General features: G+C 29.5%; 3 protein-coding genes across 3 annotated transcripts; 2 read left to right on the top strand and 1 right to left on the bottom strand.

The window, feature by feature from the left end:
- The first annotated feature begins 219 nt into the window (after positions 1–219).
- LOC101511152 (COP1-interacting protein 7) lies at positions 220–5,170 on the top strand. The gene is made up of 8 exons (XM_004485687.4): positions 220–524; positions 643–819; positions 1,251–1,378; positions 1,575–1,627; positions 1,711–1,760; positions 1,869–2,021; positions 2,614–4,540; positions 4,630–5,170. Exons 1-8 carry the CDS (start codon positions 466–468, stop codon positions 4,843–4,845), a joined length of 2,763 nt encoding a protein of 920 aa, XP_004485744.1. The 5' UTR covers positions 220–465; the 3' UTR covers positions 4,846–5,170.
- A 1,064-nt stretch (positions 5,171–6,234) lies between these two features.
- Positions 6,235–11,343, top strand: LOC101511464 (uncharacterized). The gene is made up of 9 exons (XM_004485688.4): positions 6,235–6,392; positions 6,675–6,863; positions 6,961–7,056; positions 7,244–7,376; positions 7,474–8,551; positions 8,739–8,904; positions 9,049–9,213; positions 9,305–9,457; positions 9,618–11,343. Exons 1-9 carry the CDS (start codon positions 6,327–6,329, stop codon positions 9,813–9,815), a joined length of 2,244 nt encoding a protein of 747 aa, XP_004485745.1. The 5' UTR covers positions 6,235–6,326; the 3' UTR covers positions 9,816–11,343.
- Positions 10,080–11,958, bottom strand: LOC101512236 (polyphenol oxidase A1, chloroplastic-like). Its single transcript, XM_004485691.4, has one exon. The coding sequence runs from the start codon at positions 11,956–11,958 to the stop codon at positions 10,153–10,155; it is 1,806 nt and encodes a 601-aa protein (XP_004485748.1). The 3' UTR covers positions 10,080–10,152.
- Between the last annotated feature and the right edge of the window lie 5,668 nt (positions 11,959–17,626).

A 17,626-nucleotide genomic window follows, 5' to 3' on the forward strand; every position in this document is an offset into this window, starting at 1 on the left:
ATGATATATTGTCTTTAATATAGGTATAAATATATTAAACTAAAAAAGAAAAAAATTAACCATTTTTGACATTTATTTGATGTTATTGAATTTAAGTCCATCATCCACTCAATCAAAAAACTAAATCATCAATCAAATTAATAATTCATTAATTATACTAATAAAATGAAGTCTCTCAACGGACTATAAAAATAAAATAAAGTCTCTCAACTTGAAATCAGATAAAATTTGATAAAGTTATCCTAAGAATATGAGGTATTTAGTAATAAGAATGCATGAATGCATGTGGCCTTAGCATTGAAATTGAAAAAGAATCACCGAGTTCACACTCCATGTGCGATGCTTCATGTCCCTTGCTGTCTTTCTTTCTCTCACATGAAACATAACAACAACTTCCACCTCTAAATTACTTCAACAACGTTAACAACACCCTTCCCTCCAAACATAAACTCTGTTCTGTTTGCCATGGATTCCAACACCATTCTGGATTATGCTCTGTTTCAACTCACCCCAACTAGAACCAGGTTACTCCCATCACACCCCATTTTGCTATTTCCTCTTATTTCATTCTTCGGTTTTCAAAAAAATGTCCTTTTTTCTACTTTTTATTCTTTCAACTTATTGGGTAGTTTTGTTTTGCAGATTTGAACTTTTAGTGTATTATGGAGGTATTCGTGAGAAAATAGCTTCTGGGTTATTTGAACCTTTCGTTTCTCACCTCAAATTTGTTAAAGATGAGATCTCTAAAGGTGGATACTCTATTAGGCTTTTGCCTCCATCCAACGCTGCTTTCTGGTTCTCTAAATCCACCTTTCAGAGGTTGGTGCTTTCAACTTCTTGTCTTCATTTTCCCATTTTTTTACTTTTATTTTTCATATTTTGGATTCTTAATGGCTCTTCCTTTGTTCCTTGATTTTGTTGTGTATTGTTCGAGATGATCTTGTAAACTGGAGTGTAGTATTTAAATATGTACACAGTAAACTATAAATTTGAATCATAATAGAAAGTTACTGCAGTCACTATGTAGTAGGAGATGAAGTCACACTTGGTTGAACTCCGTGATCAAATGTCGTGTTCTTTGTTTGTGATTTTCATATCTATTTTATTTTGAAATGAGTTGCTGTTCTAACAGATTTCAAGAACTATCTTTATATGTTTCAACTTTCCAGTCAATTTTGAAGAATCCTTGAATCAAATTACCTCTATTTGTGAAGCTGACTTTGCTCTTTCTTTTTTTGTTTTTTGAACAGATTCGTGCGCTTTGTTAGCACACCTGCAATTTTGGAGAGGTTTGTTAGCATTGAAAAAGAAATCCAGCAGATTGAAAGTCAATTTCAAGCTAATGCGTTATCGTTGTCTGTTGCGAACCCGGATGAAGGTATTGTTAGGAGCTGCAACTTAAAATTCATGTTTGGTTGATGTTTTTGTATGAATTGATTAGGTTTAGGTGCTAGAATTAAATTTTTAGAAACAATACTTGTTAATTCCTTTTGCCTATGAATCAATGAAGCTATATTATGTATAGATTCCTTCACCTAGTCATAGATTTCTACTAAAGTTCTATTGTGTATCAGGAAATTTGTCACAAACCAATGGCAACACAAGGAGATTAAGTGATTCTACAAAGGTGATTTATTTCTTAAGTAATGTAAGAATTACCTAATAATCTCTATTGATTTTTTACTGATTCATGTTTTGTATATGCTTCAGTTAAATGAAGTATCTGAAGGGGTTGACATTAAAGAAGAGGAAAACTCAAAGTAAATTTCTACTTCTTGTATAGTTTTTGTTGATGAAATATAATCTCCCTTTGTTTGGCTAGTTCATTAGAAACTGTTCCTAACACATTCAATTGCTGTATTGATTAGGATTTCCCTGCAACGTCTTTTGGAGTCTCGAATCGCTCTACTCCGGAAAGAGCAAGCAATGGCATATACACGTAGTCTTGTTGCTGGATTTGATATTGATAACATCGATGATCTCGTGTATTTTGCAAATGCGTTTGGAGCATCGCGTTTAAGGTATGGAATGGAAAGATACAACTTACAAGTTCTTATTTGGATACTGTACAATGGAAAATATCCTCAATTCTTACTATATATGTCAATGTTATTTAATCAGAAATTTATGTGATTTTTTTTGTTTAAGAAGTTTGATGCTTATGTTCTTCTTGCCAGTTTTCAGAAAGTACTGTTTTTTTTTTTCCTTCAAAAACCTTTCCCTTTCTTCTCAGACATAAAAATTATCTTGACAATTGACCCTACTTTGTAGATTGTGAAATTTCTCTTGTCTAAGGGGATCCCTCTTTTTGCCATTGGAGGTTCAACCAACTTTTGATGTTAGTTCTCTAATTCCTTGAAAATCTAAGGATAACCGAGAACCTATTTGTGCAAATTTTTAGTTTCATTTGAACTGTTAATGTCATCCAGCATGAGGAGCATATTAGTTGACTATGCTGTGCACGTCTGTGTCAAATTAGTGTGAAGTTTATATAAAATGTAACTGTTTTCTTACAATGCAATGTTTGTTGATTAGTGGATCTTGCCTCATTTAGAAGAAACCTGCAATCGAGTTTCAAAACCAATTCTAATTCTTGATATTCAAAATATGTAGGGAAGCCTGCATTAATTTTAAGGAATTGTGGAAGAAAAAGCATGCAGATGATCTTTGGGTTAAAGAAGTTGCTGCAATGCAGTCAAGCTTACCACCAACTCTCTCATTTTCCGGAACATCGGGAATTATACTAGCAAATGATATAATCAGCCATGACCAGAATAACAAGAACAATAGCTCCACAGACAGTATTCCCTCTGGTGACGAAAATGTGTTTCTTGAAACATCAAATTCTGCTATACCAGATCAGAGACCATCACAAACGGCTAATGTTCATATGCCAATGCATATGCCATGGCCTTACAATGTACCACCATATATGTATAATCTTCAAAATCCTACTCAGCAAATGCCTTCATACCAAGGGTATCCTTTGACTAATATGCAGTCTGTTCCTCCTTACCTTCAAAATAATATGCATTGGTCTTCTCAGAAACCATCCGCACCCAAAAAGGAAAAATCTCGTTATAAGAAAGGATCAGAAGAATATGAAGACCAGCAAACAGAATCCAGTGACACTGATTCCGGGAGTGAATCTGATTCAGATAAACAGAAAGACTCGAATAGTTCTTTGAAGGACGATAAGAGGAAAAAAAACAGAAGAAAATCATCTGGAACAGTTGTGATACGGAATATCAACTACATCACCCCGAAAAGGAGAAATGGAAATGATAGTGGTGTCTCTGATGAATCTGCTTCAGAAGATGACAATGTCGTCGATGAAGAAATGATCAAACAGAAGGTTGGTGTTGCACTTGAATCATTGCAAAAGGTCCACAAAGCTGAAAAACGTTCTAATAGGAAAAACGTAGTGTCTAAACGCTATGTAACTAAATCAAGGGATGCTGCTGCTGAGGAATATGCCACTAAAAATTCAAGTGATGCATCTGAAGATGGGAACAAAAATGAGAACTGGAATGCATTCCAGAGCCTTTTGAAGATAGATTCAGAGACTGAAATTGATGGATTGAAACAGATGGAATCAACTGATGTCCAAGATGAACATTTTGTGATGAGAAACAATGAAGAAAGAATGCCATATGCAGCAAGTTCTGCTCCAAACTTGGATTTCAAAGAAGTTCCGAAGAATCCTAAAGTTGCTATTGCAAATGACTCCTTTATTGTGAATCATAGAGAAGGAGGAAATGAAGGCGCATCGAAGCTAGATGAATATGTTGACAACTATGGCTCAATTACAAAGATAAGGAATAACATAAGTGAAAATCAATTGTTTTCACACAGATCAAGAGAAACAAGAAATGAACTTGGTGATCCATTAAATACTTTTGTTTCTGATTCATTGGAAACCAAGGGAAGAGCAGCAGAAGATTGGTTTATTGTTGATAATAATTTGGAAAACATGAGGAACCATGATCCCTCCATTGTGCCTATAGTGTTTGATGGTGATGTCACTTTATCTTCGGCGAACCATCGTTCCAATGCTGAAAAAAGTAATGAAAGAACTCTCATTGATGATTCCTTCATGATACAAGGTCATTTGGTAGATAATAATCTTTCCGACTCGCAATGGAAGACAGATATGAGTATGGTTGATGATCTAACATCTTCTTACAAGCTAGAAAGTGACACATCTGCTTCAAAAGAGAAGCATGCATTATCAAAGACAGAGGAACCAAATGACCTCTGTGTGGTTCTACAACGTGATTCAGGATTGGATTCTGTTGAGGCCTCACGGGCCATGGACTATGAAATAGACTTTTCTTTCTCAGAAACTGATAGAAGATCTTCTGTTGATGATTCACATGTTAATATGAATAACAACCTTCCTACTAGTCCAAAGAAAATCAACACAAATAAAAGTAAAATCTCGCGAATGTCGCAAAAAGGCAAGCCTGAAATCATTCCTAGGAACAGAAAACCATCTCTTCCGAGTAGGCCTATAGTTCAAAAGAGCCAAAGGGAAAAGGTACTGTGAATTTTATAATTTTCTCATAACATTCATTTATTTAGCTTCTGATTAATGATGATTATTTATAATTATGTGGTGTTAAACAGGAAGATGAAATTAGGAAGAAGTTGGAAGAAAAGCTGAATGAACGCCAGAGGAGAATTGCTGAAAGAACTGCATCTTCTGGTGTTACTCGAACCGTGTCCGGAAGAGTCCAAACTGAAGGTAAAATGGCAAGGATTTCTTCAAAAACTGATAAGAATAAGATTCAAACTGTTAAAGATACAAATAGAATCAGTTCTGTGAAAATCAGGGGAATTTAGAAAAACTTGTCAGCATAAAGGTTATTTAGTTCAATGCAGCTCTTATAAGGTACAAGCCTTGGTGAGTCTATAAGGTTAAGTGTATTTAAATGATTGAATGATGTGATTAAGTTAAATTAAAATAAATAGTTTTTTTTTTTTATAAATAAACTCTCAGGTCATTGGAAGTATTCAGACCTATAGTTACTCAAAATAGAGATTTTTTATTATTTTTTGGATTTTGATTCATGGTTGTATATCCTAGTATTCTTTATTCTATTGTAATAATGTATGAAACCTTTGTAGCTTTGTTTTTGTGCAAACAGCAATGAATGAAAATTTGTCATTTTGTTTTGTTTCCATTTTCAGTTATACTAAAAATAGGAAAAAAGAAAGAAAAATTCACAAAAAAAAAAGATTTCTCTATATTTAGGGTAACATCAATACCGAATAAATTGTCTCGGTAATATTTTTACATAAATATAAAATTATTCAATATTGATAATAATAATAATAATAATAATAATATACATTTTTATAATAGAAAAAGTTTATTATTACAATTTACCGGTTGATAGTAATAAGTTGGAACGGTTTAGAACGAAAAATGTGTATAGAATCTATAGATGAATCGTTCACGAAATTCAGCAACCGTAATCATTTAATATACAATAAATAAACAAAATGATAATTAGTTTGTTAAATGTTAGAACTGAATAATAGAGAAGTTGATTATATTTAGAAAATGAATAGAAACATAACAACAACTCCTAGCAGCAGCATCGATATCAAAAGGAATTAGAAACTGTTCGTTTGAAAAACCACCTTACCTTATACCGGTAATGTGTTTGCACGGAATACAGTTAATTAATTTTCTAACTTACTTTAATTTTTATTTTGTGATTAATGGAACCTCTTTATATGGAAAGTGAGTAAATCACAAAAATACTCATTTGTAACAATACTTGATAACCTGCATATTTCTTTTGGTCATTTGGTGTTCTTGAATTTGTAACAACAATTCATGACTTAGACATTGTTAATTATAATGAAGATACAAAGCATAAACACCAAACTCGTGTCAAATTCACAACACATGAAAGGAAAGGTGACTTTACAATCCTCAATTTTCTTTTCAGCTTAAAATTAATAATCAATCATCTTTTTATATGAATAAAAAAAAAAAACTTGTTACCCCACCATTAGGTCCTAGCCCCCTTAGTTGCATGCATGTCTCGTATTTCTATTGTCAACCCAATTTGAATATTCATTTCTGAACCTTTTTTTCACAAAAAAATAAAATAATATTTTGCTTGTAAGTTATTTTTATTTTTAAATATTTTTTATGGGTTTTGACTATATGATAAACATTAATTAATTGATTGAGCAAGCTTATACGCGTTTTGTGATGTTTATGGTTGGCACATCATGGCGTCATATGTTTGTTTCTTTTATTCCAGAGTTTCTAGGCAATATAAGCAATTAAGGACTTAACTTAAGGCATGTCTAGTGTGAGATTATGTGGTTTGAAGCCGTGTCTATTTCGTCGAAAATCAAGTTCTTTTGAGGTAACTAATTAAGGTTTTGTTCTTTTTTAATTATGTAAATATTTTAAATTTCGGTTACAATTATGTTGTGAACTATTATGTTGTGAATTATCTTATCGAATATAAATGTGATTGCAAACCCGTTGCAAACATCTAAAATTATTATATTATTGCCGTAATTTAAACCATGATTTCACAAAGATTTATGTGACAATTAGTATAGAAGATGTATATGATAAGATGTGTAGAGATTTTAGATTTAGTTAAGAATTTTACATGTAAGAATATTAATTACATATGCAGTCAATGAAAAGTTCTACATCACCAAAGAAGTCTTCAAAGGCTTATAATAATGGGAAGGGAGATTCAAAGGAGTGGTCATTTGTAGGTATGGATCAATTGGTTTTAATGATGAAAGTTCATAAGAAAATCTTTGTCTTTAGAGACATCATGGACCTTGCTCCTTTGCACACTTCTGCTTCCTTACGTGAGGTACTTACTTTTTGACTTTTTTCATGTTGAAATTGAAATAACTCAAAATATTCTTGCCTCAATTATAACATTGTCTTTCATATATGTCATATTTTAGATGGTTATTACAACATTGGAGGATCTACAAAGGCTTTACCCAGGGATCATACCAATCAAGAAAGTCTCATATATTAAGGACAAGTCTATAGATCAGGTTGCAATCTTTTTTTGCACCTATTTAACAAGAAATGTTAATTGAACAACAAAATATGCACAATATTGGACTTTTGATATTCAAATAACGGTATTCTAATTAAAATGTCCTAATTACTATTATTAGTATTATTGATTATTGAAATCTCAATGATGGAAAATACTAAATGTAGACATTATTTCATTAGGGCTTGGCCTACTTCTGTGAGGCTTTAAAGTCTCTTGGAGAGTCATGGTTGATGAACAATGATTTTATGGATAACAAAAGTTGTGAGTTACCAATACCATCATGTAAGGACAACACCAATATGCAACAATTGGGTATGTTATGAATATTAATCTTTATTTCCTTGTCAAAGAAATTAATCAAATGAAATTTATGGAATTTGAGTATGGTACTATTTAAATTGTTTTGCAGGTGAAACTATGTTAGTTATACTTGATTGTTTGATTAAGATTGCAAGTGAGAAATTTGATATCATGGAAGAAGATGCTCCAAGGAAAATTTTCAGCTCCTCCAACATTTTAGATATCACATCTTCTCCTGTCACACCAAAATCTGTTCTTACAGAATCAATTAAATATCCTGCCAATCCAATATCTAGTACCTCAACACTTTGGTCTCTAAGAATTGAAGCTGTTGGAAAGCTAAGTCCAATTGATTTAAAACGTTTATCTTACCATATGTCACCACAACTCATGGAAACACAAGATAATAAGATAGAGAAATTGGACACATCAAAGGATCTTGTTATTGACTTAGACACAAATGAAAAAATGGACACATCAAAGGATCTTGTTATTGACTTAGACACAAATGAGAAATTGGACACATCAAAGGATCTTGTTATTGACTTAGACACAAATGAGAGATTGGACAAAACAAGTAATGATCATGAAAAAGCATATATTCCTCAAGCAATGGAAGAAGTGGATGTTACCTCTCAGACTGATCTCATGATTGTTAACAGTCCTACCCTGCTACTAAAAACACAAGAGCCTATACCATCATCACCTACACCACTTGTGGTGCAGCCAAATGTGACAATGCCGCCGCCGCCACCACCACCACCTCCTCCACTTCCACTATCAACACCACAATTGCAACAAAGTCAAGTGGAAGTTAGGATGCCACCACCACCACCTCCTCCGGCGCCATTGTCACTAGGTTTAGGCCTAGTAGCACCACCTCCACCACCATCCATTCTCTTGAAACCTGGATCCGCTCCTGCTCCTCCACCACCAATGCCACGTGGAAACGGAGGTGGTGCGCCACCTCCGCCTCCACTCGGAGCAGGGAGATCCTTAAGGCCTAGAGCAACTACAAAACTGAAAAGATCAACACAATTAGGCAATCTGTATCGAACTCTGAAGGGAAAATTAGAAGGGACTAGCCTCAAAGGAAAATCTTCTGGTGTGAGAAACACTGCAGTTGGAGCAAGAAACCCTGGAGGAAAACAAGGAATGGCTGATGCTCTAGCAGAGATGACAAAAAGGTATGCTGAATTACTACTAATCATGCTTCTAAATTGCGGTTGCGGTTGCATTGCAAACTTTGATATTCCAGAAGAACCACAATTTAAAACTATGATGCTATTATTCATTATGTCTTCAAACTGTTGAAGTTGAATCAAATGTTTCACCCCTTTCTGTTTCTTATTTTTTTTGAATCATTTTTATTAGATCATCTTACTTTCAACAAATAGAAGAAGATGTTCAAAGGTACACAAAACAAATCATAGAACTGAGATCTTCTATTACCAATTTCAAGACAAATGAAATGAAAGAATTGATCAAGTTTCACAATGATGTTGAATCTGTTCTTGAGAATCTAACTGATGAATCACAGGTGAGATTAACTTAAAACCTTTGAATTGCACTACCATACAATACATAGCATTTATCATATAAATTAATCAACATTATTTTCAATAATTAAATACCATAACATAGACATATAAATAAATATTCATTTATGTATGTTTCTGTGTAGGTTTTATCACGGTTTGAAGGTTTCCCCTCCAAAAAGCTAGAAGCTATAAGAATGGCAGCATCACTCTACCAAAAATTGGATTCTATACTTAATGAGCTTCAAAATTTGAATATAATTTCACCAGTGAATCAAGTCCTTGACAAAGTTGAACGTTATTTCAATAAGGTGATCCAAATATCTCTTCATAATATGCTATAAGCTATTTCATTTATTTGTATTTAATCATTACTAACACAACAAGATCAAACAACAACAGATCAAAACAGAATTAGATACTTTGGAGCGAACGAAAGACGAAGAATCGAAGAAATTTAAGAGCCATAACATCGAATTCGATTTCTACATCCTTGTAAAAATTAAAGAAGCAATGGTAGATGTTTCCTCCAATTGCATGGAGTTAGCACTAAAGGTTAGAAAACATGTCACACATTAAAAAAACAGAATTATATATATTTTTCATAATAAAACATACTTGCATTTTTTTTTGTTGAGAAAAACATAATTACATTTGATCAAACACTAAAAGTTAATTTTAATTTGGATTGCATTTGCATTTAAATTTGATGCAGGAAAGGCGCATTAATAATGTTGGAACAAATTCAAATGGTAGTAAAGATGGGAAAAGAAAGGAATTTGGTAAGTTACTTTGGAGGGCTTTTCAATTTGCATTTAGAGTTTATACATTTGCTGGTGGACATGATGATCGTGCTGATAAGCTTACAAGAGAATTGGCTATGGAAATTGATAGTGAACCAAATCAACCATAACCATAATCTACCACAAAGATTCTTATCAATATTAATAAAAATAATCATGTAATATATATATACATGTGCATGTGTGGAGTAAAAAACTGACATGTACTTAGATTCCTATATGTTTTTTGTTTTATTTATAAAATAGTCGATCCATTTTTGTATGTGTAATTGTTTTCTTTTATGACAAAATTAATATATTGAAAAAATTGGAGATTAAGGTTAAATACAAGATGTGCTAAAGCTTACAAAATTAATGTGTCCACATACAAGAGATAAGAATAAGAAAATGTCATTATATATCTACCATGCACACACATGCATAAAAAGTGGTTAAAATTTTCAATTTTCAATTTTCAAACACTATCTTAATACTTCTAATTTTGACAAGTCCTTTCCCATTCCTTGGAACCAATGTAACCACAACACTATCATCATCTTCAGCTCCTAAATCTTCCAACAAATCAGTTAATCCAAGTCTTAAACAACTAATAATCTTCTTCTTCCCTTTATTTTCATTGAAATGAGGTACATTCACAAAACTTCCAGCAAACTCTGTATCAACCGGCCTAATCACTTTATCATCTTCATCATTAATAAACACATCAAACTTAACAGCTAAGTTTCTTTCAAACTCAATCCCTTCAATCACTAAAACCTCTTCCTCTTCTTCCTTCTCCTTCTTACTCCTTGATTTCTTTGGTCTCTTCACTATAGTACTCACAACGTTATCTAAAACCAATGGAAACTTAACATATTTCCTTGAACTTTCAAAAGCATGTGCTTCACCAATTCCAAAATGTAGTCCTTGTGCAACTTCAACCTTTTTTTGTGTTTTTCCTCTTGGTGTTGGCTTAGACTTTAGCCATGGAATATCAACATCTTGATAAACATAACCTAGATTCTTTGTGTCAAGACAATCCTTAACCTTAACATTCACAAGATTCTTATTCTCATCATAGAAGAGAAAACCTGATTCCAACCAATCAGAGTCAGTGAAATCTTTTCTGTTTTTTCCACCTAAGGTTTTCCATATAGACCATAATCTATCAATGTTTGAATGGTGAGAGAAAAAAATAGGATCTCTTGCAGCTGAATAAAAAACTCCCATATCTTCACGGTTAGGTTGAGTTTTATCACCACTCCATCCATGAACAGTACCATGTGGAACATTCTCAACGGATCCAGCACCTGGATCAGGTTCATCACCAGCACGATATGAGTTTCCAAGGAAAAGTTTTGAAGTTTTTCCATTAGAAACAACTTGTCTATACATTATAGTGAGATTTGTGGAGACTCTTTCATTAACATCGTCGTCGTCGTCGCCATCAAAGTTTAAGTTTATGAGTGTTGGAGGTTGATGATCAGTGTTTCTTAGTTTGTCATAAAGAGATGATTTTGTATCTGTATAAATAGTTGGAAATTGCATGCCATTAGGAGCATCATAGTTCCAAAATGGTAAAGCAAAAGTAGGATCATTGATTAAACTACCTAAGATTCTCTCATAGAAATAAAGGTACCATCTATGAAAAGGAAAAAAGAGCCAAGAGTTATGAACTTGAAGGTCAAGATCACTAGGAAAACCAACTTGACTATATGCACCATCACAATAAGCACAATGAATATTTGCTTGTTGGATGAAACTACGTGGATCATCCGACGGTAAGGATTTCATGAGTTCAACTGCTTTATTATATTTTCGTAAGTATTTATTGTCTACCAAGTGTGCTGCTTGTCTTATTCTTAAAGGTTGATTTGTTGAAGGAATTTTGAAATCTATAATATTTGTGGAATTTGGTGGACAACAATTTATGTTGTTGGGTGTTGCACCTAAGGGTAGATCTGGTGGACCACACGTGGAAAGATCTGGTGGAGATATTGGAGATGCTAAGGCAAAAGGGTTGTTGTTAAGAGTGGTGAAAGTACTGCAAAGTCCTCCAAGGCCAATTAGAACATTTCTTCTATGTTCTACATTAATGTGTGGTACTTGTTGTTCTTCTTGAGGGTTGTTTTGGTAATTATTATTGCCAGTGCATGTGATCACTTGGTGCTTTGGTTTTATATGTTTAGAAGATTGGTGTTGTTTATGTGAAAATGGATATAGAGAAGAAGGGGAAACTTTGGAGATGAAGGAAAGAGGTGAGATAGATGCCATGGTTTAATTATAAAGATTTAATAATGTCTTTCTAGCTTATAGTCCTTTTATAATGAATTCTAATGAAGATATTTCTTACATTTTGTGAATGCTAATAGTCCCTATAAAAAGAAATTAATAACGTTGACATTTTTTATATATAGATAGATAGAGTTGAATAGTAGTAGTTTTTCCTTTTTATTTTAGGCATTGAATGTTTGAAGCTTTAACAGTATCGTATGCAATTTGAGTACTACCATTATGTTTATGTGGTATACCATAGTCCAAATACATATCAAAATAATGAGAAAATAAATTGGCCAAAGAAGTCCAGGTACATAACAAAATGTTTTGGCAGATAGCCAACTAGGACGTGACTGTAATAGAAGTGAGAAACTAATTTTGCATACGTATCTGATTTATTATTTTCCTAGATTCAAAGTTGTGATTGAAAAAATGTGGTCAAGTTATTCATTACAATTTTAAGCGGTTATATGTGTATTTCACTAATTTTTTTTATAGAACTTTAAGTTTGATAATATAGTTTTTTTTTTTTTATGAAAGGTTTGATGTGTATAATTATTACTCGTTATGTTTCACAACGAATGTCGTTTAAGATTTTTATATATATATTAATAAATATATTAATTTTAAAAAATAGAAAAGATATTTTATCGAATTATCTATCTTTATCTATTGGTGGATTTTTAATTGTAGCAAATAACTTTAAATCATCATTTGCATAATTTTTTTTATCTTAACCTTTACATTCCAAAATAAAATGATCTTAATTATAAGTTAAATATTTTTCATTGATTCGTTTTTAACTAAAGTTTATTATCTTTTGAACTTTTAACTCAATAACTTGATGATAATTTGCTTAATTTATTTTCAATGTAAAGGAAATGGATTATGGATAGTAACCCCAAACAATCATAGCCAACCAATATTACTCATATCAATAAAATGATCATGTAAAAACTTAACATGTGCTGAAATTTCTAAGTCGGGTTTTTTGTTTTTTGTTTTTTTAAAATCGATCCATTTTTCTATGTGCAATAAGTTTTAATTTTTAAGCCAAAATGAACACATTGAAAATTGGAGTCTAACACTAATTAATATTGTATGTTAACTTTGCTAAAATATTTGTTATTTTTAAAATTTGTGTTAATGTTATGAGTTAATAAAAAGGTAACATATTTTTAAAGTAAATAATTATTTATATTTGTAGAAATAATAAAATTATCAAATAATTACTTTAAAAAATATATTTACTAACTAGTATTTCACCATCTTTTTATGATATTTAGTTACTAAAGTCACATATTTTATGTGTGTGGTTATGAGAAGAAATTGAAAAGAGACAAAGAAATAAGTAAAAAAATAAAATAGATTTAAAGTATTATTTAATATAAGAGAAAGTTAAAGAGATAAGAGATAAATAGATGAAAAATAAAGTATTGTTTATGTTTAAAAGAAAGATTAAAGAAATAGAAAAAAATAATAATTATTTTTAAAAGTACGATTGTATTTCTAAACTTTCTAGGTAAGTTAATTTATTTTTTATTTGAATTTTATTGATTGTGTTATTAAATTGTTTAATTTACTTGTAATTTAATTAATTAAAACAATTTAAAACGATATGAGATAGTTAATCAAACTACAAGTAATTTAATTATTAATTTTTATTATAAATCTATTAATTAACGTACTGAAATAGATGTTTTAACTTGTAATGCAGAAATATAGTAATATTTAAGAGCATGGTTATAGGAAATAAACAATTATCGAATATAAAAAACGGAAGAATACAAAAGCTTTGCACTCGTGGACAACGACCAATATGGAAAAGTAAAAAAATGAAGCATGTTTCTTTTTGTTTTCTACAAGTTTTGCGTAGTATGGGAAAGTCAAGAATCATTTATTAGAATTTAAACACTTATATAACAATATTCTTGCAGTTTTATAAAATAAGTCATATTTTTGGGACAACTTTCCTATAGTCCATTTATAGTAATAAACTAATGAAGATATTTTATACTCTTTGTATATATGGTCCCTAAAAGAAATTATGGACATCAGTCTAGAACCTTTAGGTCAGTGGGTAAAACAAATATTTTTAGAAATGAATTTTTTTAAAATAAAAATATATATTAAAGAAATAACTTTTTAATATGTAAAGATATAAAAATATTATAATAAAAAATACAAATTTGACTGTTATTCTTTATACTTATGGTACGTTGAAATTTAAATTAATCAGCTATTCAATTTAGATATTAAAAAATAGATTATTGATTAGAATAATAGTCACTAATTAAATTTTTTATAATATTTTGAGAATAATATATATATAGTATTAATTAAATATGATGATTTAAAAAATAATTAATATTAAATATTAAAAATGATATGATACAAAAAAAAGTTAAATATAATATTCATTTTAAAACATGTTTATTTGTTGTATTGACACTTGTTTGAGGTATTACTAATATGTATCATCCCCAGGAGAGTAAAAGTTATTCACTTTACAGTAATATAATAATATTTATTATAGAATATAATCAAAATATTAATAATAATTAATATTGCACTAAAAATTGAAATAATCATTTTTTGCAAAATAAAATAGATTGTTGATTGTTGGATTGAGTTACCGGGAGTATAAGTTAAATTTCCATTTTAAATACCTATATGTTTAAATATTCTAAACATATACTATCCTAGTTTGTAGCAATAATAGATAATGATACTAAACCATGTTCTCAATTCTCTTTGATCCTCAATCTCTTATCTTTCGTGCCAAACAACATATTTTCATTATTTCTCAAATTCAAACTTGCACTGCGTGTGTATATATAAATGCATGTTGAACAATATTTGCGATTAAAGAGAGAGTGTTGTCTTCTGTTATCTATTGGTGCAGTCTGAAAATGTGAGGCTGATCAAAGTAATTATAAATAAAACATAATACAATTGGTTCAAATTTAAAAATCCAGCGGGTGGGAATAGGTCAGGCCAGGCTTTGAAAGGCTTGAGTTTGGCCTACGATTTATTTCTTAGGTCTAAGTCTGACCTATGACTTATCATAGGCTTCTTTTTTGGTCTGATCTGACCTTTTTAAAACTCTAGCCTGGTCTGAAAGTCTATTTAAAATAATTTTTTAAAAAATATGAAACAAACATCCTTTAAACCCTAAAAAATAATTTTTTTTGTCAAATAATAGATTTTTTTTTTGAAACAAACACAATCATTATTACCTCTTAAACAAATATGGAAGACTACTGAGTGATAGACTAATTGAACAACTATCAAATATGAAATGACTATCAAATATGGAATGCTACCGAATATAAAATAACTACTGAATATGGAATGTTTACTGAGTAATTGCTTAATTGATAGAATTTAAAATAGGAAATAATATTATTAATATAATAATAATAATAATAATAATAATAATAATAAATAATATTAATAAATAATAAAATATATATAGGCTGGCCTGTGAGGCCTAATAGGCTTTTTTATAAGTCTGAGTCTGACCTATTTAAATAAATAGACTTTAAAAATGGCATGAGTCTAACCTTTTTATTAAATAGGTCAGACCATAAGTAGGCCAGATCATAGGCCCCTGACGAACGGCCGAGCCTATTCCCATCCATAGATGCGAGTCTACATATTTCATTCATTTAAAGTAAATAATTTATTATAGATAATAAAGTGAATAATATTAAATATTTAATAATTAAATTAATAATTAATATTATGTATATATATATATAATCAATCATATTAACTATACTATTAATCATTAATTTTTTTATTTAATTAATTTTTTACTTTAAAAAAATCAAATTTTCTCTGCAGACCCGTATGAATATGGGTCGCTCGTGGTGGACGTAATTGTTATGTTGACATTTAGCAAGTTGGGATTGGAATTCGTAGTTGACAACTGTTTCTTTTTTTTTGATGTGGTTGTTTGAGTATGCAATTTGAGTACTGCAATTTATATATTTTAACAACTACATAAAATACATTTTTTGTTGTCTTACCGTGATGTAATATTGTAATGTAACTGAGTTTATATGTGAAGAGTTGGAAAGTTGAAAAGTAGACAAAACTATACAGCAGTATTTTGGAAATCAGGGATTATCTTAATTAAACATCTTCGGCATCATTATAATTTTAAAAACTGGATCATTTATTAAAAACATATAATTTTAATAAAAAATTATTTTAGAATATTATATTTATTAAATAAAGCGTAAAAAACACAAATTATTTTACTTAAATTTAAATAACATCTTAATACAGTTTAAGTTTAACGTTAAAATGGTTATAATGCAAAAAGTTAAAGATCTCATTATAATTTTTCAAAATTCATCAATTAAATATTGGTGCTATTGAGCTAGATGAAAAACCTCATAAATGACTATGTTGAAAATATGATAAATTTTCTATTATTATAAATATAAAATATAATATTTTAAAACAATGTATAGGATAGACCTTATTTCAAATATAAATAAAAGTAAGTCAATAAAATTTAATTTATTTAAATCAAATATATTATGTTATTTTTGTTTATATTTAATATCATAGTATTAATTAGATAGTATAATTTAAAAAATTAATAGTATATTATTATTAAACAAATTTTTTAAACAAATTTTTTTATTAAAATGATAAGAGCAAGAGAGATTATAAAAGATGCAAAGTTGAAATTATATGTATATTTATTTACAAGAGTACAATAATTATAACAGTGATAATATAAAATAATTTTATATATCGTCTAATAATATTCAATCAACTTATCATATATATTAATAACCACTTATTTAGAGAAACTGTACCTTATTCAAGTTTAATCGAATGTGATTAATTTACATTGACAGTAGGTATTATCATTTGTTCTTATTTCAATGACACACACTTGTTTGACTATTTTTTCTGCATATTATTTTTAACACGCAAGACCTATTACTTACGATAAGGATAAGAAAAGAATATATGTATTATAATAATAAAAAACCTGTCTCACTTCTTTTGTGTAAAAAAAGAAAAGTCACAAATAGGTAGGTAATTAATATTTTAGTAAAAATAACAAGTAATCAATATTAAATCACGGCCACTGAATAATAATAAATCAACGGTTAGAAGCACTACTGGACCATGGTGGAAAATTGTTAGTAAAATAAAAAAGAATATTCCGGTAGGTGGGCTATGCCTATGAGAAAAGCTTTTGCATGTATGTCTAATTTTCTCACAATATTAGTAGGTAGGGTTTTCAACCACTCCTATCTTTTCAAAAAAATTCGTTTCTATATATTTTTAAAAAAAATTCGTTTCTATATATTTTAAAAAAAAATATTCAAATTTTATATTATTAATTTTAATAAAAATTTACCTAAAAATAAGTAAATTTGTTTTAGACTCATTTGTTATTAACTAAAAAAAAGTAATTTTAATACTCAATAATTCAAATATTTATTATTAAAGATATTAATATTATAAAAATTATATTTTCTTTAAAGATAAATTTTTATGAAGAACTTTACCAAATAGCTTTATATTTTTATTATTTTTGAAATTTTATTATTCAAAAAAAGTTGTAGCAAATAAATAAAATATTTAAAAATAATATTGTAAATTAAACTATTTAAATTAATTTTTTATTTGA

Source organism: Cicer arietinum, chromosome 1, assembly GCF_000331145.2.
Source record: "Cicer arietinum cultivar CDC Frontier isolate Library 1 chromosome 1, Cicar.CDCFrontier_v2.0, whole genome shotgun sequence".
Classification (NCBI taxonomy): domain Eukaryota; kingdom Viridiplantae; phylum Streptophyta; class Magnoliopsida; order Fabales; family Fabaceae; genus Cicer; species Cicer arietinum.

What these genes read in the sequence shown, in the direction of transcription:
- LOC101511152 (XM_004485687.4), top strand. Translation starts at nt 466, where the DNA reads ATGGATTCCAACACCATTCTGGATTATGCTCTGTTTCAACTCACCCCA. An exon ending in CTCACCCCAACTAGAACCAG is followed by an intron (nt 525 to 642) that starts GTTACTCCCATC and finishes TTTGTTTTGCAG; the next exon opens with ATTTGAACTTTTAGTGTATT. An exon ending in TTTGGAGCATCGCGTTTAAG is followed by an intron (nt 2,022 to 2,613) that starts GTATGGAATGGA and finishes CAAAATATGTAG; the next exon opens with GGAAGCCTGCATTAATTTTA.
- LOC101511464 (XM_004485688.4), top strand. Translation starts at nt 6,327, where the DNA reads ATGTCTAGTGTGAGATTATGTGGTTTGAAGCCGTGTCTATTTCGTCGA. An exon ending in CTTCTGCTTCCTTACGTGAG is followed by an intron (nt 6,864 to 6,960) that starts GTACTTACTTTT and finishes GTCATATTTTAG; the next exon opens with ATGGTTATTACAACATTGGA. An exon ending in AGGACAAGTCTATAGATCAG is followed by an intron (nt 7,057 to 7,243) that starts GTTGCAATCTTT and finishes TTATTTCATTAG; the next exon opens with GGCTTGGCCTACTTCTGTGA.
- LOC101512236 (XM_004485691.4), bottom strand. Translation starts at nt 11,958, where the DNA reads ATGGCATCTATCTCACCTCTTTCCTTCATCTCCAAAGTTTCCCCTTCT.